This window comes from Symphodus melops (genome assembly GCF_947650265.1).
Source record: "Symphodus melops genome assembly, chromosome: 2".
NCBI lineage: Eukaryota > Metazoa > Chordata > Actinopteri > Labriformes > Labridae > Symphodus > Symphodus melops.
This window is the reverse complement of record NC_136692.1, coordinates 4,485,653-4,510,868: the sequence shown is the minus strand read 5'-3', so window position 1 is coordinate 4,510,868 and position 25,216 is coordinate 4,485,653. Positions and strand designations below refer to the sequence as shown.

Below are 25,216 nucleotides of genomic sequence, written 5' to 3'. Positions count from 1 at the left end.
AACAAAAACAATACAATAAAAAAATTTTTAAGATTAGTTTCTGTCTGTCTGTCTATTTGTTTGCTGCAACACAATTCAGTGACATTTATCCGAAGGATAAAGGTCAACTATATAACCTCATGACTTCTTTTGCAGTAGCATTTCGCAAATTTCTGTATCTACAGTATATCGTCACTATTATTGTCAATAATTCAGGCTGTGTGTGCAATATGTACACAACATTACTTGTCATAACAATGTGGACTCTTGTAAAATAAACAAAGCAGACTTAACAATCATTAATAACTTGTGGTTAAAGTATAAAGCATGTAGGAGACGCTGAGAGGCTTAAAACGAACACGGAAGTGGGCAGCAGTGAATCATCTTACTTTGCCGAGCTACTTGTGTTTGTAAGGCGCTTGCAGTTCGTCCCGTTTATTTGCGTCTCCAAAAAGTGAAAAATAAATCATTTAACGGATTATAGCAAAATAACAAATCAACATAGTTTTAAATATTTTTTAGTTTTGGTATGCTCCGTAATGCAGCTTGGCTCGTTGGTCTAGGGGTATGATTCTCGCTTAGGGTGCGAGAGGTCCCGGGTTCAAATCCCGGACGAGCCCTCAGTTTTTTGGTTAATAGTAGGATAGGAGGATGTTGAGTAGTCTGAGTAACTGTGTTGTTTTGAGCAAATACAGTTTCTAACCCTCAAGCAAATGACATAAAAAAAGGTCTGGACCGGTTCTTTTGTAAAGTGCTTGAGTGTTTTTTTGGTGCTTTTTACCTTTGTTGATAATTTTTCAATTTGGTATAATTTCTGCTCATTTGCAGTGGCAGTGGTATTATTTTTTACCTGCGCATTGGTGAGGTGGGAGGCTAGACAAAGATGGTGAGTGGATTTGAATATTCAAACATCATCATGATCATCTTCTGGATTTCTTGTTTAGAATGATGTTTTGTTTGATATACAGACATCTGGACAGTCTCTAAAAACATTTATAAATACTGATTAACACACAAACAAACACACACACACATTGAAGACACCGGATTGCTTTCTGCAAATATGATCAATAAGTTTATTAAGTGGTATGAATATTCTGTTTTAAAATAAATGCAAAATTGCTGATAGACCTGTACACATATATGTTCACAGTTTAACATGTTCCCTTTGAATTGCCACAATAGATTAAAAGACATAATAGAAATGTATAATATCCATTATTATAAGAGTATCAAAATCATGCTTAATAAAAACCTTTAATTGCCCTTTCAGTCTACAAATCAATTATAAAATATATATATTCATATATATTACCACTTATGTTTCAGAGATACAAAAACATTTACAAGCAAACCGTAAAGAGTATCCAGGGATAAATGCAGATCAGTTGAGCTGCTACATTCGGTGTTTGTGTCTGATGTTGTGTTTCTGTGCATGAGCGCGTGTTCACGTCACTGAATCAGTGCTTGATTACAAACCAAGACCCGTGTTAGGTTTTCTTTTTTAGGACGCGGGGGATCAAACTGACCAGCAGATATGTGAATAAAACTTGTGTGATTTAAACATTTGGCTCTGGGAATGTTTTATTTTTTGTATAAAGTGCACATTGTAGGTATGTACAAAGATGCTATAAACAAAACCATTTTTTTTCCTCCAGATGTTTTGAAAACTGAAAACTAAGCTCTGAATTTGTGTTGGTTTATAAAAAAACAAGAGCAGAGTAGAAGTTGTTTTATTTCGTATGACCTTTGATGAAGAAACGGTTGATTTAAATGTGTCTTTATGTCAAATTGTTTATATTTTATAGAAGCGTTAAAATAAAACTCATCTGCCCTGGATAAACAAAATCAAAGGGCGTATTTCTCTGTTTGCACTTTGAGTTGTTTTTCCTATATAAAAGTGTCATACAATAAAAAAAAAGGCAACCACGGTGTCACATCACAAACCAAACAATAACTCATATAGGTACATGAACTTGATATAAGACATTAGATATTTCATTGCTTCTACCCTTTAACCAACCGAGTGGTGTCTTTTCCTCTCTAATAATAATAATGCCCTTGTGCAGCAACCTTCACATTTCTGAATGAAACACAAAATAAACACTTCAATCTGACAATACAATGACCCAAAGTTCCCCCCTCCCACATTTTTTACCCTCAAATACCAATCAAAGCACACCAGACTGAGGCTGACCTGCTTTTAGTAAGTGCATGTTTTCTGCTGAGTGTGCCTTTGAAAGTGTGCGTTTATGTACAAGAGAAAGCGAGCACTGGCTACCTGGTGTAGATGGGAAAAAAGCGTGTAGAGGCAGATGGGGTGTGTGGTGGAGGGTTTAGCATTAACGTTGTGTGAGTGGCAGCTGACGGAAGAAAAGCTGAAGTATGTTCGAAACGACGCACAGTATGTGTGATACGATACATTCTGGAAAAGTTTCACAGTATATTGGCCTAGCTAGCAATAACATGTATGTGTGTGTTTTTTTTACGGTATGTCCACAACCTTTACTTGCAAGCGTGCAGAGAAACGAGAGGCGATGTTGCAGGAAGAAGCTCGGGCATGCCCTGTGCAGGTGTACGTGAAGTTTGGTTCTGCAGCCACAAGATGGTGCTGCTTCTCAGGCCAGCTGAGATTCTGCAGCCTCTCTTTAACAAGTGTCTGAATCTTCCCCAGCTGATCAGAGTTCTAGTTCAACAACCTCTTTTCTACTAAGATGATGAATCAGAAACTGACATTTGGTGTTATGCTTTGAGAAGCTGACATCAGCTCACACTCAGGCTAATGAGGTGAAGGGGTCTTAAACGTGCACCCTGAGGACAACCGTCCAATGCAAAAAGCCTGCTCTTTAAAATCTCCCCAGCAAGTCAAAGTGGTACAGTCCTACACTGAACCCAGCACCAAGTTCCTTTCGAGTGTCCCGGTTGGGGCGTGCTTCACACCAGGAGGTGGCGTTTCTTGTGCAGCGCGAGGTGGTCTGAACGGGAGAAGCTGCGTTCACAGTCGGGGCACTGGAACGGTTTGACTCCTGTGTGTTTGCGGAAGTGTCTCGTCAACTCGTCTGAACGTGCAAACTTCCACGTGCATCCTTCCCACATGCACTTGTACGGTTTCTCGCCTGCACAAAGACAAAAAAGTGAGATGGCTGTCAACTTTAAAGGCTGGAAAAAAACACGATATTCAAAAAGTTTATCGGTGTGTAAAATGAGACCCTTTACCTGTGTGTGTCCTGCGGTGTGCTTTGAGGTGGGAGCTCTTGGTGTACACTTTGTTGCAGCCGGAGAAGTCACAGCGATGAATCCGCCGCTTTTTCAGCGAGTCGGGGGAGTCAGGAGGGAGAGGATGCTGTGAGCCTGCGTGAACTATTACTGACGGATTGTTGCCCCTAAGGAGAGACACAGAGAGGAGAAGATAGGTTCAAACCTGCTGCTTCATCTGTCTCAAAGGTTAAAAGGTCAAAGGTATCTTTACCGTCTTCATCTCATGTGACCAAGAAATAGCCAACACCCTTAATCATGTTGAAATCTTAAAACATGTTTCATTCGGTTGCAGCTTCTCCCCAATTCAAAATAACTCAGGAAGCTGAAAAACATCTCCCGCCGTTTTTCAGGCCCGCCCCGCCTTTCCTTTGTTTTGTTTTGCTTTGTTTGGTTGTAACCATAGAAGCAGCTAAACAGTTCAACACTGACTGTGCATGAATGTGATGCAAATATTCTGTGCAACACTGACATGCAGCTAAAGAAAGAAGGGAACTAAGCCTCAAAATGAATCTGAACGTAATAGAAGATGTACATCTGTTAAAATCTTTCCAGCCTGATACTTAAGTTAACAGAGCCGAGGAAGATTGGGTATCTCACACTGTGGTTGTGTGTGTGTGTGTGTGTGTGTGTGTGTGTGTGTGTGTGTGTGTGTGTGTGTGTGTGCGTGTGTTAAAGCTGTGTAAAATGTATTAAAGTGCAGAAAAGAAATTTAAAAGAAGAGAAAATTGTAGAAAAGCGATGTTTAAAGTTGAGTCAAAAACAAGGTGGAGTTGTTTTTCAGTACCATCACTAAGGTTGTGTGTGTGTGTGTGTGTGTGTGTGTGTGTGTGTGTGTGTGTGTGTGTGTGTGTGTGTGTGTGTGTTTTTGTGTTTGTGCACGTTTGCGCGTGTGGCAGTTGAGAGCAGGTGTTGAGTGATGAAATATGAATCCCTTACAGATCAGCTCTGCGTAAAGGAATGTTCTGAAAAACCCCAGTGTTACACACACACACTTCGGTCGACCCCTCACTAAACACACTCCGCCACTGAGCAAACTTGACCTATTTACCGTACACATACCGTGTATTTACATTGGTTCTATGTGAGTGTGTTGTGAGAGGATAGGTGATAACACTTGGAGACACACCCTGTTTTTTTTTTTTTTTTTTACAAGATTGGCAACCGCTCTCATAACTGTAGGTTAAGTATAGTTGGAAGCATGCACTCAAACACGCACGCTCACACAAACATGCACACACAACACAAGACCTTGCTGGCAGCATTCCCTCACAATTACACCTTTAACTGCTCCACAAATGTCTTCTAGGAAATGCCGCTACTTTGAAGCAGAAGAACTTCGAGGTTCAGAGAAACGGCAGCCTGTGGCAAAGGAAGCCAGTGCAGCAGTGTAAACAGTGCAGTTCCTGCAAGTGTCCACTAGAGGCGCAGGGAGTCTGATTTACACACACGCTGAAACGTCTTTGTTTACATCCTGGTTCAAATATCTGATTTTGAATCAAAGGCTTTTTTATTTAAATCTTTCACACTGTCCAGGTGTTAATTTTTTTTTAACTCTTCTGTTTTTGATTATTTGATTTGATTTTGAGGTTTTCATAAATGTGTATTAGTCGGGGTGTTGCCGATTTGATCGACAGTTGGACGTGTTGTAGCCTTAAGGCCTTCCCTCAGCTCGACCTCTTTGCCTGCTTCCAGATTGACTGACAGCTAGCTGGAATTAGCCTTTGACACCATCAGTGGGCTTCAAAACCTCTCCTCAGAAACCATTTGTGATGTCACTGAGAGTGCGTCCATGTTTTATACAGCCATAAGCACGTAACAGCTGAGGTAACAAGGGGAGGAAACAGAAGGCGGACGGGGATACAGGCAGTAATGAGGGGAAGGGGGTCCAGAAGTAGAGAAAAAAAGAAGTGTGAAAATTCTGGACAATGAGCGATAAAAACTACCGGAAATGAAGAGCAATGTGGGAGTGAGAGGAGGAAAAAGAAAAGGGAGGAGAGGAGGAAGAGGAACAGAAAAGGCTGACTGGAAAGTGATAGGAAGGTAGTACCGGGCCGTAATGAGAGGTGTGGCAGATCGAGGAGACGGGAAATGAATGAAAGACGCCACAGTGAACCGAAGGAATCCAACACGCCTCACACTTGTTGTGTTACTGGTTCTCTGTTATCTCTATCAGTCAAACTGGTCTTTTAGCTTCCTATAAGTGAATATCAGCTTCCAAAATGACAAGGCATCAAAGAAATGAGGCAACAGAGCTCTGCCAGGTTTACGCCTCACGTCTCCGCACGCTTTCACAGAGCTTCCAAACTGAGTGAAAAATGATTGTTTTAATTTGACTGAAGAAATCTGGCCTTAAAAAGTTTGACTATATGAACCCTTCTCTGGCACAACTTTCTCTAAAAAATAAAACTAGCGGTTTGTGATGTGACTAAATCATTTCTTACATTAAGATGTTTCTTGGTCTGTTTCCCCAGCGTTCTCATAGAAGTGCTCGAACTAAGAGCGTGAGAACAGACAGTCAGGAGAGAGACACTTCCTTTCTTCACTTATCATTTTGTCACTTCACCCCAAAGATCTAAAAGAGAGATTATCATTTTGACAAAACATAATCATAAGTGGTCCTTGAAGGCTTGTCGGTCCTTCACAACTTCAGTGCAGGAGCTCCGACAGATAAAACTGGTTCAAGGGAAATACCTTTACTGTGCAAAAATCTGTTTTCAAACATGCAGAAAAACTCTTGAGAATTTCCACGAAACAGCTACGATCTGTAGCCTGACTTCACTCCTCATCTGTTCTGCCAGCCCTCTGGTATTGTGTGTATGAAATGTGTCAACTCAGCAGGTAACATCCAAAGAGTTGAGCAGGTCATGATGCTGCTTCGTTCTTTTGTCGGCTCACGCGTCTGTTCTTTTCTGCTCAGCCGGGGTTCTCTGCCTCATGAATACATTTAATAACATGCAGGATTGATGCAAAGACATAAAACTGACATTAAAGTGTTGGACACTCGCTCATTTACAATCTTGACTTTTCATTGCACACACGGACAACTATGAGGAACAGTCGAATAACCACCCTGGATGATGATGATGATACGAGTTGCAGGCAGTTCTGACATTTTTAGGTGTGCATGTGTGAAAGGAGCTACACAGAGTTTTAATAAAAGAAATGTTTGTATTTTAATAAAAGTTGATTCAAAATTGTTGAATCGTGCCGAGTGAAACTGGTGGAAATGAAAACTGTAACTGCACCTCCATTTGACGCTGAAGGGGAAGTGCTGCAGCTCACAGTGAAACTTATGAAACACATAAAACTAGTGTGTGTTTGTGTGTCACTCACCCGTATTCGTGTGGTATCCTTATGACTGATGATTTCATCTCATGGCTGCTGTGGAGGTCATGAGCTAGCTCAGGGCGAGGCTCTGTTTTGATTGGCTTGTGCAGGTCGTGGGTGTCGCCTCGCAACTCCAGGGGCTTCGCACAGTGAACTGTGAAGATGTGAAAAAAAAAAAAAAAAATCAAGACAGGCTCCAAAAGCTAAGAAAGCCCTTTTAGGTCCCGAATTAAACTACTCCCATTTACTTCTGGTCCTTTTATGTGTTACTGAGACAGGATGTGGGTCGAGTCAGGAATCAAGGAAGAGAGAGAGAGAGTGGGGAAAGACACACAGCAAACCACAGGTCAGGTTCAAACCCGGGTCGCCTGCTTTGAGGACTATAGCCTCTGTACATGAGGTGTTCAAACCAACCGCGAGGATACTGGCGTCCCTTAAAATGACCATTTTAACAGCAGCCAAACAAGTTCACAGTTCAGTTCAAAGAAGGTTTTTGATCTGAATAGCTCATTTTTTATGTGTTCAAACTGTACACGGGACATTTTGAATAAATTATCCTAATTAGGGGCGTGGTTTGTTTGACGGACAGGCGGGAGCATTGTAGCTGTTCCAGGAAGCTTAAGTCTCCAACTCTTTGACCGTTCAAAAGTTAGCTTAAAAAAGCGTTTCCATAGAAACAGCCGCAGTCTCAGCTTTGAAATGCATCTTGCATCATTGTTAGCATTGACCTCGCTATTTTACTAAACATGAATTTAGCTCACAGTCCTGCTTTGACTCTGCTTTATGCCTGACTTTGCTTGAAACTCAGTGACCTCCATCTGACCATAAAAAAACCCTCAAAAAACTGAAACACAATTTTCCAGTGAAAAAAGATTGTGCTGAAATGAATCTTTGAGGAACAGAGGAAATGAAAGGCACTTCCACATTTTGGGTTAATGGCGTACAGATTTCAATGATTTCAATTTCACTTTTAAGGCACACATCAGTATTTTTCAGTCTGTTTCAAAACTCCCGACAGGAGCAGAGAGGCTTTTGCAACATGTCTGAAAAAAATAAATAAAAGTTATGAAGTCTTCACCTGACTTGTGCTCTCTGCTTCGATGATGCTCCTCCTCACTGGCGACCTGTGGGCTCACCATGATCGATTGGTGCAGGTGGAGGGGCGAGGAGTACAGGACGGACAGAGGCACCATAACTGGAGACACCATGACCCCGGACCTCTGGATGACCCCGGATCCAGAGCCAATCAGAGGAGCCACCATGGTGGGATATGGAAGTGAGGGAGTTGGCGTCGGGAGATTGTGGGATGGCGAGGAGCGCAGCTGGGAGTGTTGGGGGGAGCAGTGGGGGGAGGCGCGACTCGCGGAGCAGTAGGGGGAAGGCGGGGAGCTGCGTGAGGAGGCAGGGGAGGAGGCGGAGGAGCAGGGAGGGGAGGAGGAGGCGGAGGAGGAAGAAGAGGAACGCTTGCTGACTGACAGGTCCACAGGCTCCATCTGGGTGTGTGGTTGGGACTGAGGGAAGGCGTGCATGTGCGAGGGGTGGTAGAGGTGGGTGGGATGGGAGAAGATGACTCCGTATGGCTCCGGGGTTTTCACTAACGATGAGTAGAAGGACTGTGAGAGAGAGGAAGAGGAGAGGATGCAGGAGGTGGAAGCAGGGAAGGGGGGACAAAAGAGCAGAAAGTCCGTTAAAAATATCCGCTCTGCATTGAATAACAGGGAAACATGTTTCTGTGACACAAACAGCTACAGCCAGCCAAAAAAACTTTAACCCAGCTCTGTTTGAGAGCGGATTAATGTTATGTCTCAATGTGTGTGTGTGTGTGTGTGTGTGTGTGTGTGTGTGTGTGTGTGTGTGCGACCATTAGCCTACTGCCTGGCAGTGTTTGTTCTCATTGTATGCAAATGTCCACTGTACAGCAGCCTGTTTGTCCAGGAAGAAGTGGAATGTGGGAACCAGTTTGTCTAGACACGTAGTGGGGTTGTGTGTGTGTGTGTGTGTGTGTGTGTGTTTAGGTTTTTGTTTACCAAAAACATGTTCAGGCATGATGGAAACACACAAATACAGGCACAAAAACACCAGCAACTAAACACACACACACACACACACACACACACACACACACACACACACACACACACACACACACACACACACACACACACACACACACACACACACACACACACACACACACACACACACACACACACACACACACACACACACACACACACACACAGGTGACTTACCGTCTCCATGTCTGTCTTCAGAGGATAATCATACATCAGCATGGCTGCTCGCGCCAGGCTCCTACAAATAGAGCAAATACATCCATAAATAAATAAATACATGATGGCACATTAACAGTGTGCTAACTATCAATAACATGTTTCAGAGGAAGGAAAGGCAAATCTGTCCAGTAAGCATTTAAATAGAAATAAGACCATATGTTCAGGTGATTGATATAACAAAGTTCTCAATGTAAATTTAAAAAAAATCAGCTTTGCAAATACTGATTGGTGACAGTTCAGTGGTTCTCAACCTCAGGTTTGAGTCCCTTCAAAAGATCACAGGTTAAATGTTTGTGGTCTTGAGGTGATTCATGCATCCTTTGACATAACACTAAAGTGACATTAAAAGAGGCGATTAAGTCCAATTAGTACTTCACAAACACAAATCAATCACATGGCTTCACTGTCACCCGCCCTCTTCAACTGATTGATTTGATCTTTTACTGTTCTGATGTCACCATAACTCATAAAATGAGCTTCACAAAACGTGGGATCAAAATGCACTTTTGAACTATTAGATACCACACCTTTTCAAAAAGATACCATCTCTGTTATTTAAATGAACTTCACAGACTACAGATCATCAGTCAAAGTCTGAACACAAAGCTGCCTGGAGGAAAGGAAAGGGAGCGTTGGAAAGCATTAGTGCAATTTAGACAGAGTGTCTGTATGTTCGACATTTAAAAAACAAGAAAGTCTCCAATACGGAGAGGTATAGGTCAGGTCTGCTCAGTTTGACTTAACATGGCTTTCTTTTTACCTTCTTAGTTACCATGGTAACATACTCTGAACTCATAACCTTGTCAATCCCGGTTTATATTTAGAGTTAATCCACCTCAGAGTGCCGTCCTTTTTAATAATTACGACCCGAGACCCTTATAGAGCTTTGAATTAGGCTGAAATAAAATAAACAGTACAGAGACTTTTTATTTATTTAGTAATGTATATAATCTGACCCCTCATTTATTTTTATCTGTTTGTTAAATGTTCCACGTGTTGAATCTTTTAGATCATCCCCACAGTTAAAGACCCCCACACACAATCACACGCACACAGTTTCCACACTTCTTCCAAGAAGAACTGAAACTAAATCACACGGAGGGAAACGAAATGACAGACATCTGTATTTAAGACGCCTGAGAAGTTTCTTTAGCGTGTTTGTCTGCGTGGAAGTGCTCGTGACTGACCCTCCTAGTAAATCAAGTAGGACAACAAGCTAGCATATTTGTTCTGTCAGATTTTTACACTTCGTCTCCTCCTCTCTACTTTTTTACAATTGCCACCAGAAAGTCCTCTTTTCTCACATCTGTCACTATTTGACAATTTGTCAGCCTGTGTTTTGAAAAAAAAAAAAAGAAGAAGCAGCAATTAACGTCATGCGTGTCCGGCTGCTAAGACAGGACTACAGACACTTTTATGATTTGTTTTCACCAGCCTGCGAGGCCTTTTAAAGGTGGGATGTGGCTCAAAACTGTCTGGAGTCAAAGACAAGATAGTGATAGCACACAATAACACGCACACGCACACACACACACACACACACACACACACACACACACACACACACAGACAACAACCAAGACCTGTTGAGAGTTTGGATCAAAAGCGTGTGAGGTTTCAAAAAGGTTCCAGTTACCTTTGCTTGTCCAGGTGCAGCTGCAGTGACTCTGCTTGAGCCTAATTGAGCGGGTTTTTAAGAGCTCGTTGTGTGTGTGTGTGTGTGTGTGTGTGTGTATTTCTATCTGTGTGTGTTTTTGTGTGAGCATTTAGGCAACATGAACTGTCAAAGAATTGACCCTGAGGGAGTCTGTGTGTTTGACCTGATTAAAGTCCACAGTCTGGAGACATGTTAGCCTTTAATTATTAACAAATGGGCAAGAACACAGGCGTCACGCCCTCGCAAACACACACACACACACACACACACACACACACACATGCGCACACACACACACACACACACAGTGCAGATGGTCCAATAGCAGAGCAGGATGTTGGTTTGCTGGGTCAGGAAGGGTGTGAACATGACGACTGATGCCTCGCCCTTTACCCGGCTCCAAAGAAACAAAGAAACTGCAGTCAGGTGGTTTCTTGGTGTGTGCGTGTGTGCGTGTGTGTGCGTATGTGTGTGTGTGTGTGTGTGTGTGTGTGTGCGTGTGTGTGTGGTTGTGTGGTCGTGTGTGCATATGTCTTTATGGGTGTGTTTTCTAATCCGGGTTTGTATTGTGCAGTAGTTCATGTAGAGGTCAAGCAGTTGTTCAATTGTGATTGTGAATGGCACAAAGAGGTGACAATAAGAGCAGTTATGAAAGACAAACAGGCGGATCACGAAACTGTGACAGTACAAAAGATGCAGCCTCTGAGTCAGTTTACACTTTAAACACAGAAAAGGTTTTACCATCCCACGTTTTACACAAATTATAAAACAACAAACTGATCCATTTGTGGAAATCCCCTCACACCCTATGTCTGACCCTAAACGAGGTAATCGTTTCAGTTTGCAACCAAAACAGCGATGCACCTACAACTTTCACTGACAGAAAAGTTTTTGATTTTTTCTTTTCAATACGTGTTTTTAAGAACAAAATGTCAGTACCATTTTTTGCAATCCAGACAGTGTGCAGTAGTTTGCATGCAGTTTATGGACATTAAAAAAAAAAAAAAATCCAAGTTTAAAATGTTGGTATCATAACCAAAACTGCACTTCATCTTTAAAAACTGCACTTCATCTTTAAAGGGATACTTCACCCATTTACATGAAGCTGTGTATCATTAGAAACATGGTAGTAGTGTTGAATGGTTCATTTTGCCCTGAGACAAGAAAAATATGTTTTTCTTTGCCTGGAAGTTTTCTTCATGTGATGCAATATGACGCTTTTTGGGTGAATGGGTGAAGTATCCCTTTAAAAACTGCACTTCATCTTTATTGTGAATGGAAACTTTTTCCGTTCACCATCAGCTCGTTCCCACATTAAGTCAAACCCGTGCACCACCTTGCAGCAGTGAGTGCGGTCATACTGTTGCAGCAGCTGTTCCTCTCTTTGCCTGCAGGTGGTATCCACCACAGTTCTCTGAGACTGCTGCTAATCTTTCCCGGAAGGAGTCAAAGGTTAGCAGAGCCAGAAACTGTCAGGAATGATTTAACTTCTCCTGAAGCCTAAAAAACAAACCTTTATTGGTCTGTGACGTGCCACAACAAACGAACATGTGTGGGGATTCTTGGAACCAAAATGTGATAATTTCAAACGCTGCAGAGTTTGACTGGAAGCAGAAGACACATGTGTGTGACTGTGTTTGATGTCATTTGCTCAGCTATCAGCAGTTCACCTGTCACTCAAACTTTAACCCCTGCAGCGCTCGGAGAACATTACCTAGAAAGAGCACACACAGACCCTGGGACACACTATTTCACTCAAAGTTCACCTGCGTATGTGAAAGTGGGAGCTGATACATACCTGCATGTCAGAGGCCCAAAGACATTTAACGAGAAGTGGGATAAATGTGCTCCTCATTGGTTTGAAAAAAAGACAGGGGGGAGTTTAGGTCACTGTGGAAGAAATCTGGGTCATGTTGTAGCGGCAGCGTGTTACTCCCGTTGTGTGTTTTAATCTGAAGGGCGGTGTATGTAAGCCGGATGGCTGGGCTTTCCCACATGTGGGAACGAACAGAGGGGGAGAATAGGCAGCATGTGACAGCAGGATGGTGAGTGTTTGAAGATCAGCCTTGTGAATAAGACAAACTTTCCCCTCGGTGTGATGATAAACGTGAAAAACAATAAGATTCAGACAATAACAGGAAAGACGTGTATTTTAGCTTTGAAACATTTTTTTTTTTTACAAGAGAAAACACAGCTGGGGACGGATGATTGGAGCATGAATCAGTTTACTGCAATGAATCATCGACAAATCATTGGATAGAAATAGGCAGCAAATATTCCATTAAACACAAATAGTCCTTTTTTTGTTTTAAAGCTCCTGTGAAGGACTTTCGGCTCTCGGCTCGCGAGGCAAAGTTTAGTTTTATCTCTCTGTTGATCTGGTCGTCCTGTGAATATGTATGTAGTGTTTTCTGAAGCAAAGAAAGAGTTCCTCATTCTTCATCTCAAATCTTACAAAGAATCTTTGGTGGGATTTTATTTTAAAGCTGTTTCTGCTGCGTGCTGTTGGTCTGACACCTCCCTCCTGCAGCGCTGTGTGAAAAACTAAATAACCACGTAGAATAATTAAAATCTTTTTGCTGACAGGCTGGTTTACTTTTGAAGCACCTGTGGAGGATTCTTTATTCATTTCAGTCTGTTTCATCACCAGCTAAAAACTTCTCCCGGGAGCTTTAAGCAAGAAATACCAAACATTCCCAGTGTTCACCTGCTGCCTCTTCAAGACTTTCTGACGCCATTTCTTCAGTAATGTGACTCTAAATGTCGTCTTGTGAGAGTTTTTGAAATGGATGGTCTGTTGTTGATTTTTGTCGTTGTTAGTGGTGGTTTGATTTTGTTTGTTTCCTTAACAAATTCACGGTATTTTACGTCCCTGTGACATTTCGCCTTCAGAGTTAGTAACAGAGGCAAGACAGGATGAGCGGAACCAGCAGGGGAGTGTGCGCACATCTCTGGCTGTATGTGTGTGTGTGGAGCTCCCGCTGTGCCCTGCTTCTAAGACACCAAAAAGCAATTTCAATTCACAGACTGGGAATCCAATATAACGCTGTTTGGAATCAATACGAGGGTACAAAGACGTGGTGACAGCTGAGCTTAGTTTCTGCACTTTTGTGAAAAAAGAGCAGTCTAAAAAGTGCTGGTTGCTCCTTTAATGAAGCATTTACATTTGAGAAGTAAATGTTAGAGGATTATAAAGTCAAAAGCAGCGTGTTCTGCAGCTGTTTGTGAATAATTAAGATCTTCCTGGGTTGTTGAGGAAATTTTTCTCCCCGTGCGCGCTACATGTGGGTGTGTGTTTGTGCACGTCAAGTGTGGTCTGCAAATATTGTCCTTCTAGGTCAGTAGAGCTACTGTGTACTCAACCCCAACCCACTCAACAAACACGTCCCACACTCCTCTCTCTCTCTCTCTCTCTCTCTCTCTCTCTCTCATCAGCTACAGATCTTCTTCACTCACTCCTCATCATTTCTTTTCTGCTGTTTTATCTGAACCTTACACCGCTCTCTTTCGCTCCCTCTCTACAAATGATATAAAACACCATGACTGAAGGGGAAAATATTGTGGCTTGTGGAGCCCCTGGCTACTGACTCAACCACACACTCACACACATGCATGTACTTACACACATTCACAGCCGCACACCACGTTTCTGCTAGCTCAACAGAATACACACACTAAATCACACACACAAAAAAAAGATTACAGACACGCATATTTGCTCAAATGTACACAGACACATACAGAGCTGCACACACACACACACACACACACAGACCCTGTAATGGCAAAAGGCTGGAGATGATGAGATCACCAGAGAGAGCAGAAACCTCCAGACACCAGCTCTGTCCAAGAACACGCTGCAGTAGACACACACACACACACACACACACACACACACACACACACACACACACACACAGTCCGCTGTTTCCTACTCTTACGCCGTTTTTGACCTTTTTTTTTCTTTTTTTAAAACATTGGTTTTAAAACAGAATTAAGTTTTACACGACAAATCGTACACATACAAGTACAGATTCACTTCTCAGTTTGAACCGCTTCATGTTAATCACAGAACGCCACTTTTACAGCCCGCAGGGAATCAACTGATTATTCTCAATTTACACTCTGAATTACATGACTCATCAAGGTGGCAGACTAATAATCCAGCGTTTAACTTTTCCTTTTCCTCAGCTGTTCGTTTTTGCCTCACACGCCGTCTGACACTTCATCAAATGTACTCCATCACAAACTTCTTTCTCCTCATCGATACCTTTTTTTTTTCTCTTTATTGATCCCACCAGGGGAAGTTCACTTTTACACTCTGCTGCACACACATACACATGCACAACCAGGATCCTATAAACGAGCACGAATGGAGAGATGTCAGGGTTTAAGTGCTGCACATGAACGAGCACCCGAGCAGCTGGGGGTTCTGTGCCCTGCTTAAGGGCACCTCAGCATTTCTCCGCCGACCAATCCAATCTCCAGACTTGGTCTGCATCCTCTGGGTTTCAAACCAGCAGCACTTCTATAATTACAGTTTTGGAATATGGTAAACTTTACTTTTTAACTCTCATCTCCCTCTGTTCCTCTGTGATTCATGTGTATGATTTCATACTCCTGCAACGACGCCCCATCTGTTCAGACTTCTGGTGTTATCACTCAAAACCATTGAAAAATTTCCATGACTGAGATCCCAATGTAAATGCAAAAGGATGAATTTACCTGTCCCTTCCAGTTCGTTCTTTCCCACATGTTGATTGATACTGTTAATAGACTAATTCCATGCAGCACTGACATGAAGAGAAAAGCAGTCATTAAGCGTCAGACTCTGTCAGATGTTTACCATCTTGGATTGAAGCATCTTATTTACGTCATGTCTTGCCTCCTAAGAGCCTCCCGTCTCCTCCCCTGATAGAGAAAACTTCACGCTGTGAGAGTCAGATGTGAGGAAGCAAATCAGGAATATTTCATTGGTAGGCTGTCCTACAATTTTCAGGAATGTATGTTTTTGACTTCTCTCACTTCAAGCCCCCTATCCTTTTATTTTGGCTTCCTATTCCCTCATCTGAGTTTCCTTACCCTCTCCTCCCCTCTTTTCACTCCCCCACAGAAACACTCACACACGTCCAAACACTCAAAACCACGTAGCCCCTCTCCGCTCCTCTCCAGCAGACTGTGGGGCTGCGAGCCTGCAGACCCCGGGGGGAAGCCAGAGGGGGCCGTCAGCGGGGGAGAGGAAACAGGATCCATCATCACACACATGCAAACCCATCGTGGGTACACACATTTCCAAAGACACACTGGAGTTGACATAAGGCTCAAACAATGACATGCACACACATACGCGTACACGTTGATCCAGACTTGTCAAAGAGAGCGAGGTTTTGAGTCTTTCCAGACGACCGAGGACAGCGGGAAGGAGAGAACGAGCGAGGCTGCCAGAGGAGAGAGAGAGAGAGAAGCGGAAGCCCTCAGAGTTTAGTTTGACTGTTATTATTTCCACACTGCATGATGGGTCGGGGGGGTGTAAAGAAGAGGAGGAGGAGGAGGAGGAGGAGAGTGAAGCCAAATAGGGGGTATTGCTGCAGGGGGCCTGTGGTTTCCTGTCTACTCACTCCCCCTCAACACACAAACACACGCACGCACACACGCACACACACACACACACTTCACCTCTCTGCCTTAAAAAAAAAGAGAGGGGAGAGGGGGGGAAAGACAGAGAGAAAGGGCAAAGAAAACAGCCGCTGTGACCAAACTATGTCAAAATGGAAGTGGAAAGAACAAGCAGGAGACAGAAAACGAAGTGGGTTTCAACCAAAGTATGACAAAACTTCAATGAACCTCAAACATGGGGAGGGGGCCAGCGGTGAGAAAAGAGTCTCAGTGGCTCAATCTAGTGGTTTCAAAGTGTGTGTGTGTGTGTGTGTGTGTGTGTGTGCTTTGACATGACTGCGTATGTGCGTGCATGTGCTGGCACGCATGTGACGTTGTGTAACTAGTTACAGCTTTTTATGTTTACGGCTGTCTGTTGAGCAGTGTCCTAATTTCTTAACTTCTAACGGAGAATCAACAACCATTCAGCATCCAGGAGTTTAATGTTTAGCCCTAATGTTCCCTGGGACGTGCCCTTTGAGCCTTGCGTTAGTGTGTGTGGTGTGTGTGTGTGTGTGTTAACACTCCGGCGCAGTTTGTTCCACCAGATAACATCAGCATGTTGATTCAGGAAAAAAGGCGTAGGTGTGGGTGGGGTATTCGGGGTGTGTGTGCCTAAAAGTGTGTCACACCTGCAAATAAACAAATAAATGAATAAAAAATCTGACTTGATATCTGCTCCTTGCATTCTTTTTGAAACTTTTTTTTTTAAGTAAGCAAGGACTGAAAGACAAAGAAGCAGTGAGAGAGAGAGAGAGAGGAGAGAGAGAGAGGGAGGTCGCCCTCATTCCACCCCCCACATCCACATCCCTCTCTCCTCCCTTCTCTCTCTCTCTCTCTCTCTCTCTATCAGTCTCTGGCTCTCTCTCTCTCTCCCCTCCTCTCTCCGGGCTCTAAACAGGATAAGGGCTTCATATGCCAAGTGGAATGTGTGACGCAAGCCTCAGCCTTGAAACAAAGCACAGGAAACAGGGAGAGACAGAGATGCAGAAACTCGGAGAGTGAAAAAGAGAGAGAGAGAGAGAGAGAGAGAGAGAGAGAGAGATGCGGATTGTTAAAGATGAAGAGAACAGACAAAAAAGTGCAGGTCTGACTTCATGTGTGAATCTGTAGCACACACACCTGTCATATGTGGCACTGTGAAACTCTTTGTCTCACACACACACACACACACACACACACACACACACCATCATTCTGCCACATATTCAGTCCGTCAACATTGCTTACAGCTGATGAAGCAATTAATCACTGAATACATTAATCAAGTGACTAAGTGACCGTTTTGATAATCAGTGGATCATTAAGTCCTATCACTGAACTCAAGCAGCTTTAGTTTTTTATTTATGATGTGCAAAAAACAACAACTCAACACTGTAGTTACATTCCTGAAACTAAACAAGAAACGTATTAACGGTGCCATTACTGTTGTCAAAAATCTCAAATTTACACAATCAGATGTGGTCAAAGGTTGTTGAGGGATAATTATCTAAATCTAACAACCACAGGCAGTGAAACCTCGCTGAAGGTTGTCAGTATTTTGACACATTTTTATACCAATTTCTCTACAACTATACAATCTAATTAAATAATGATAATTAATTACAGAAGCTATTCTATTAAGATCTCCAGCCATGTTTTTTTAACCAAAGGCTAATCACTGAATCACTGCTACAATAAAGAGAGATATTGTGAAGAAGTTTTGCGCGTGATCTTAGTCAATTAAAAACAAGAAATCCACTAGTATTGGTTCCGTGCCATGTTATCGACACAGGTATCGATTCGGGTTTAATTCTCACCAGTGTCCTATGAAACGCAGACAACAGACACACAAGCCTCTGACAGAACTAACAGCCTGTATTTCACCCCGTTTGTAAGTTTGAATAAATGAAACAACACCATGCTCTAAAAAAGGATCTATAGGCTATAAATAGATTTGACACTCTGCAGCCTTTCTGATGGCTTGCATCACTTATCTGCCGAGTTACGATCAGAAGTCATCAAGCAATAAAACATGACGCTTGTTTTGATCAAACCTATTAAACAAAAGGCAACATGATTCAACTTTAATTAAACAAACTAACAACAACACATCAAGCACTGCCAAATGTGAGTTTAATTAGCTGGCAAGGCCAATTAATTAGACTCAAGCAGCTCGAGCTCATTAAAAAGTCCCACAAGCCGGAATTTATGGACTTCTTCTTTTCCTCACAACAACTTTAACACAACAGATTCTGTTTTTAAAAGACATTTACCACCGTTCATTAGATCAGAAATAAGAGGCAGAGGGGGGGTCACTCACACTCAGTGTAAAAAAGTCCCAACAGGAAACATTAAGGAGAGAGATATCGAGGATCACACTTACTGCTCAGGTGAAGTGCTCAGTCTATTCCTTTGAGGAGAGACGGTAGTTTCACTGCTGCCTTGCTGATCGGCAAAAAATAGAGGCAAAACTCAATGAGGCAACTCGGCTGAAAAGGTGACGCAGGCGACGCTCCGCTGGATCACTGACATGAGAAAAACAACGAGACAGTGTCCAGTGATCGATGGATACAAAACTTCCCCAAGTTACGAAACTCCCCCTCTCTCTCTCTCTCTGTCTCTCTCTCTCTCTCTCTCCCTCTCTCTCCCTCTCTCTCTCTCTCTCTCTCTCTCCGGTTTGTAGTTTAGAAACAGTTGCAGTGCTGTCACATGATCCGCTGTCTGTGTCTTCTGCGTGGGGTCGGGCCGCTGGGCGGGGCCGGGTCGGGTCGCTGGGCGGGGCCAGGGCGGAGCGGGGCGGGGCCAGGGCGGGGAGGTGAGTGCGTGTGCGTGTTTTTTTTGCGGATGCTTTGTTATTTTCTTTTCAAGTGTGGAGAAGACAACAACTTGAATTCTTTTCAAGCCACAACAATTGTAATATTTAACCACAACAGCATTGTTTCCTTAATAACATTTCTTGGTTAATGTTTTAGTAGCGGATGTATTTTTTTTTTTAAATTAGGCTGACAGGCATACACAAAAGGAAGCAGTAAACAAGCGGTACTACAGCCCCAAATTAGAGCTGTGGGAGAAGTTAACATAATATATGCTTAACTCATTAAATAAAATACAACAATCATTATCAACACATTAATAGTGCTTACCACAACTCTACCACACACTCCTAGAAACTCATTTTCAAGGCTAGCTGCATTTGAAAACACAAAACAGAAATTGTCACTCCCACTTCACCCAGAATTTTTACTATAACATGGTGTTGGCCTCTGCTGCCTTCTCTGCCACTTACTGGTTCTTTTAGGTGGTGTCTTTCCTTTCTGAGACACCCCACCCCTGCACCCCTGACAGGCATATTGTTCGCTGTAAGACGCATGTTTCAACAGGCAACTCAAGTTTTCAGCGAAGTCCATCAAAATTTCTTGAGAAATGTTCAAGAATTTCATGTGTGGAAAAATATTTCCGAGGCTGACGTCGTTAGCAATGCTAATTGCAATGCACACTAGGTATGAATTTATGCATGATTTTTTTTTCACGTTTTGGGACTTTGTGTCTGGACCGTCTGTGATTTCTTGCACAGAGTAACATTTAATTTTTCAATTTTCTCCCAGTCACGTACAACATGTGTGACAGAGAAAATTCTGTTTTTTCCCCCCTGTAGCCTCAGTTGAAACTTGTTGTATAATCATCTGGCAGGTGTCCATTTAAATCTATCATCAGGATGTTCTTAGTAATTACTGTCAACACTTCCTTCTTCTTTATCTTTGGGAACATGCCAAGTGCAACAAAGCACTACTACTTATTTATAAAACAGCATGATGCACTGTGCTACATGCAACACGTTTTTCACATGCATAAGCCTCTAAGTATTCATTTATAAATTGTTGGTCACGTCTGCTTAATGTTACATTTGTTTACACATGTTTAATGTTCTACAAATGTTCTACATACAAAGAGATTAACAGCTGTGTGCTGGTAGCGTCTTCGTAGGTCACCTTCGCCCCTGCAGGGCTAACACACTGATGACATAACATTATAGATTTGTTGTTGCACATCAGTTAAATGCATCTGTATTCATTGTATTCTGTTTCATTACCAGATGAAAAACTTTAAGCTAGTTTTTTACAGTAGTGCTGTTTTTTATTGCAGCGAGGATAAAACTTTGTAGTCACAGCACTCAAGCACTCACAGAAAAGACCGTTATCATTTATTGCTCATACTAAGATACATTAAAAAGTTTTGTATTTTGATGCATTGTCATGTCTGTCTTTTATCGCTCCTCTGATTTTATATTTGAATACATTTAACAAACACTACATTCATCCAAATAGGTTGAAATGCCCACACATGCACAGAGAGTATCCTGTGGACGTGCGTTACAGGACAGATGTCAGAGTGACGAGGCTGCCCACAGCGAACACTCCTGAGGCAGTGGGGAAGGGGGTGGGGTTTGGTGCCCTGCTCAAGGGCACCTCAACAGTGCTCAGGAAGTGATCTGGCACCTCTCCTGCTGCCACACCAATTTCCAGATTTGGTCCACACCAGGACTTGAATCAGCTGTCCTGCGGTCCCCAACCCAAGTAAGACTGTAGGATGTCTTTTTCCTTTAAGGCGCTTTATGTTCCAAATGTTTCGTCTGTAACTCTGTGAAGCTCTTTGATTTGCTTCAAGTGTGAATAATGTTCTCATCTTTGATGCTTCAGGAACAAACCTTGAGGTTTAATTATCACTGTGTTTGGCTGAATGCAAAGAGCACAGGACCTTAAACTTAACTCTTCGGTTTAAAGGAAGTTGGGCAGAGCAGAACCCACACACACACACAGACACACACACACACACACACACACACACACACACACACGAGACATGAAGACATCTGTCATTGCAGCGCCTGTCTTCCACTCTCTGTGCAGCGAGGTGATGCCGCAGTTTGCTCTTCTTCTGAACTTGCTGTTGAGACAAGGCAGTGTTGATAGGACAGCTGTGAGTTCATGGATGATTTTTACATTACTATTTCTGTAAGTCTTTCAAGTCTGAACACACATCCGCTTCGGCTTAGCCAGCTCCGTCAGCAGGTGAAGTGGAGCGTGGGACAGGGTGATATCGCTCAGTGCATGATGAGAGCACGGTGGTGGGATTAGTCAGCGTCACGAGTGTGTTTCTGTGTCAAAAAAAGAGTTAATGTGATCAAAAGACAGAAACAAGACGTAAGACTTGACATAATGAAAGTTACATGATATGAGTGTTGTTTCTCTCATTCCTGAGCTGTGAACTGTAGGTTTTAAGTTTCTTATGATTGTTATGATTTTTCAAACAGTTCAGATATGATATCTACAACGAGATGTTCACTGAACTTTTTTTTTTTACATTTATTGAATATTTGATATGGATATTGTTTTAACACTTTGTAGCAGCAGGATAAACATTGTTCCACAGTGTTTATAGTTTTATATCATCTAGTTGATGTAGTTTGTGTTGTCAGACGTGTTTCTTTATTGTCCTCTGTTTTACTTTGTTTTAAGTTTTACTTTGTTTGAAGTTAATTTTATGTGGAACAGATGAAAATTCTTGTTGACTTGTTAAATCTATTCAGTTGTATTGAAAAGACGTCAATGCACGCTGTGCCCAGATAAATAAAACTATTAAAAAACAAAAGTGAAAATGACACAGGGTGCAGGTCTAGCAGACCTTAAAAGACACCTAATTTTCAATCTTTGCTTTCAATGAAAATGATCAACACTAAAGTAGACAAATGTCACAATACAAACTCTACAGTAATAGGTAAACATGCAAAAAAACCTCCTAAAAACTTTGATGAATGTTCGAGGTGGGCAGCAGGTTTGGACGCTAGCAGCTGACTTTTGCTCTGACTTAAACCAGAATGTTTCCAGCCAGCCGCAAAGTCATTTCTGCATGAGGTCGGGCTGAGGCGATGAGAGAGCTGATGTGACTGGTGCAATCTTTGTGCAAGTAATGAAACTGCTTCACTATCATTTCTGGTAGCCAACTTGTTTTTCTGCACTCTTTCATTAATCAGTCAATGCGTTGAACTACATTCAACATTGATAGGGTAAAAAATTAGACATTGTTGTTCAAATGTCCGGGGCCTGGAGAATGGGACTCTTGCCCTGAGAAGTATTTTTTAAATGAAGTATTTTTACTATTCATATATTGGACTAAATATTCTTAGCCTTCTTGCTACTTGTGATTTTCATGGGAAGGGATGAGACAGTCAACGAGAGAGACAGAGCGGTAGTGCAAGCTGAAAACATCTGTTTCTGGAACTACAAATTATTTTAGGTATATAAAAGGAAGGAAAGGAAAATAACTTTGAGAGATTGAGCATGTGATTCATAAGAGGAAGTTCCACATTCTCATGTTTTACCTGGTAAGATTGTGCAAGGACCATAATGCCCAACAGAACTTTAATGTTACGTAGTTAAGTTGAGCCATGAAGACAGCGTTAGGATAATTAAACAATAAGCAGTGCAGGTATAGTAGGTAGGGGTCTACGCTAAGTGTCCAGGGCCTGTGGTCATGATAATCCATCCACCTTCACCTGAACGTGACAGGACAAGGCATGACGTTTATTACTATATTTAGGGCTAAAAATTCAATCCCATGAAGTTGGTTTAAGTTTGACTCTACTTTTTGTGACGTCTTCTTCAACCGTGTGCACACTAACTTAAAAAAACTCCTCAGAATAAAAATACATGCCGTCGGCTTTACTGAAGAGGGTAAGCTGAAGAGAGCACGAGCACCCCCACCCATCATGTGCTCCTTCTACAGAGGCACCATCGAGAGCATCCTGACCAGCTGCATCACTGTGTGGCTGGGGAGCTGCACTGCTGCCAACCACAAGACCCTGCAGCGCACAGTGAAGGCGGCTGAACGGATCATCGGTGTCCCGCTCCCCTCTCTTCTGGACCTCTACGGCACCCGCCTCACCCGCAAAGCAACCCGCATTGTGAGCGACCCCACCCACCCCTTACACAGCCTCTTCAGCCTCCTGCCATCGGGGAGACGGTACCGCAGCCTGCGGGCCGGCTCTACCAGACTGAGAAACAGCTTCTTCCACCAAGCTGTCAGGAAGCTCAACTCTCTTCCCTCTCTTCCCTCCCTTCCCTCCCCTCTGCCCCCATGAACACTGAACATTGGAACCTCCTCCTGTTTGAACATTGAAACAGAACCCTGGTCACTTATTGCACATTGCACGCATGCACAAGTTTCACTTTTCTTATAATCTGGTTCTATACTCCATTTTATTTAACTTAGTACTTTACACATTTAGGTTTATTAATGTAAATATTATTTATCTTTTTTACCTTGTTTTATTTTATTTACAGTACCCTTTTTATCTACATTGCACCGTGGGGAGGGGGGAAACGTAATTTCGATTTCACTGTATGTCTGACATATTTTGGAATTGACAAATAAAGAACTTTGAACCTTGAACCTAAAATAACCCTCTCTACAGTCTACAGGCGGAAGAGTCCTTAAAGCGCTCACAAGGGTAGAGTTGAATCAAATGGCTCTTTGTGTGTTTTTCTTTTTTTTTTTTTTTTGAAAAGACATCCATTGTGCTGACACATTCACAGGAATCGTATCCAGTAAAAAAAATGTGGTATTGTCATCAGTGTTGTGTTTGTCAGTGCGTATCAGCTTTCATCTTTACGTGTCCCTTCTTGTTTTTTTACTTGAAGGTGGAATGTGCGTTTTTCTGTGGAACCACACTCACAAAATGTGTCCCGGTTCCAAGATACCTGAAGACTACGCTAGAGATGAAGACATGATATGAAACAAACTCAGGTATGACTGTGTCGTGTATTCAATACAAAGCTTGAACTGTGTTATAATCCCTGCAGAACCAAGACTTTAATTATGGCTCCAGTAAAGAGCAGCCTCCAGCTTTACCTGAAAATAAATACAATGAAAAGTCTCTTTACCACTTGAGGCTCTTCATCAAACGCTTGTATTTATATTCAACAAAATGCGTTATCTTAGAGACGTGGAAACAGCAATTTCACAACTCTGTAGAAATATGTAACACAGATCTAGTTATCGGAAAGTTTTGCATTCTGGTCCTGAAAAAGAAATCTTTTAGAAGACTTTGCGATGCATGTTTGAATGTGTGTGTAAGTTTTATGTTTGTCAAGTCACCACCAGTGCTTATTATGCGCATACATTAATGGAGCCCCAATACTATGATTCACCATGGCAACAGGTGAAAAAAAAAGGTCCTCGTTCTTCACCCCTCTGCAGCTATACATCCGTGTGCAGACATATGAACACGTTTCTTAGAGAAAAGCGATCCCATGCAGTGGCACAGAGAGTAATGCCAGTGTATTTACGTGATATAAAATCTCCCTTAGACTATAGGTCAATATCACAGGTGAAACAAATTCAGACTGTTGAGCTGAGGTTTTTTGTAATGTGCTGCAGGATGATCATCTGCTGACAATCGTAGCTTGATCCCGTCATCCAGACAACAACAAAAAAAAACATTTTAAAACTTCGAAAACAAACAAATGCCACAGATGTGTTGCATTCAGACAACAGTTGCACATTAACAGAACGTCATCAAATGTAAATCAAAGACTGCACATACATCTACGAGCGCGGTCACACCATGCTGTGCCATGCCGTACTCAAGCATGATTGCCTTAGCATGGTACGGAGCGGCCACGCTGGCCAAACAAACTTCAGGGTCGAAGCGTGCTCAGGACGCGGTCACACTGGCACTCTGTGGAATTAAGACAAGATCTCTAAACCAACTGGCCGTACCTGTGATAATACCACACATGCATTATCACTGCATCATCATTTCATGGTTGAATGCGTTGTTGCGTTGTGAGTATTAAGATGTGTTTTTATTGCACAGTAAAAAACACTCTCCACACTTCTTTCATAACATTTAAAAGCATCACGTGCACATTGGACCGATGAAAAAGATTGGCAGTTTACATTGATCTAAGCTTACACAAACACTATCCTCATTCTGTTTGAGGACACATTTATCAAGCTGTCAATCACTGTCCCGGTTGGTGCAGTTCAGTTTAATAATGATACA

The 25,216-nt window shown here is 42.4% G+C and overlaps 1 protein-coding gene across 1 annotated transcript; it reads right to left on the bottom strand.

Moving 5' to 3' along the window:
• Positions 1-1,041: 1,041 nt before the first annotated feature.
• klf3 (Kruppel like factor 3 (basic)) lies at positions 1,042-18,855 on the bottom strand. Its single transcript, XM_079338351.1, has 6 exons — positions 18,536-18,855; positions 8,817-8,877; positions 7,643-8,177; positions 6,571-6,718; positions 3,196-3,362; positions 1,042-3,095 (listed from the first exon to the last, which is right to left on the bottom strand). Exons 2-6 carry the CDS (start codon positions 8,856-8,858, stop codon positions 2,914-2,916), a joined length of 1,074 nt encoding a protein of 357 aa, XP_079194477.1. The 5' UTR covers positions 8,859-8,877; positions 18,536-18,855; the 3' UTR covers positions 1,042-2,913.
• Positions 18,856-25,216: the final 6,361 nt, after the last annotated feature.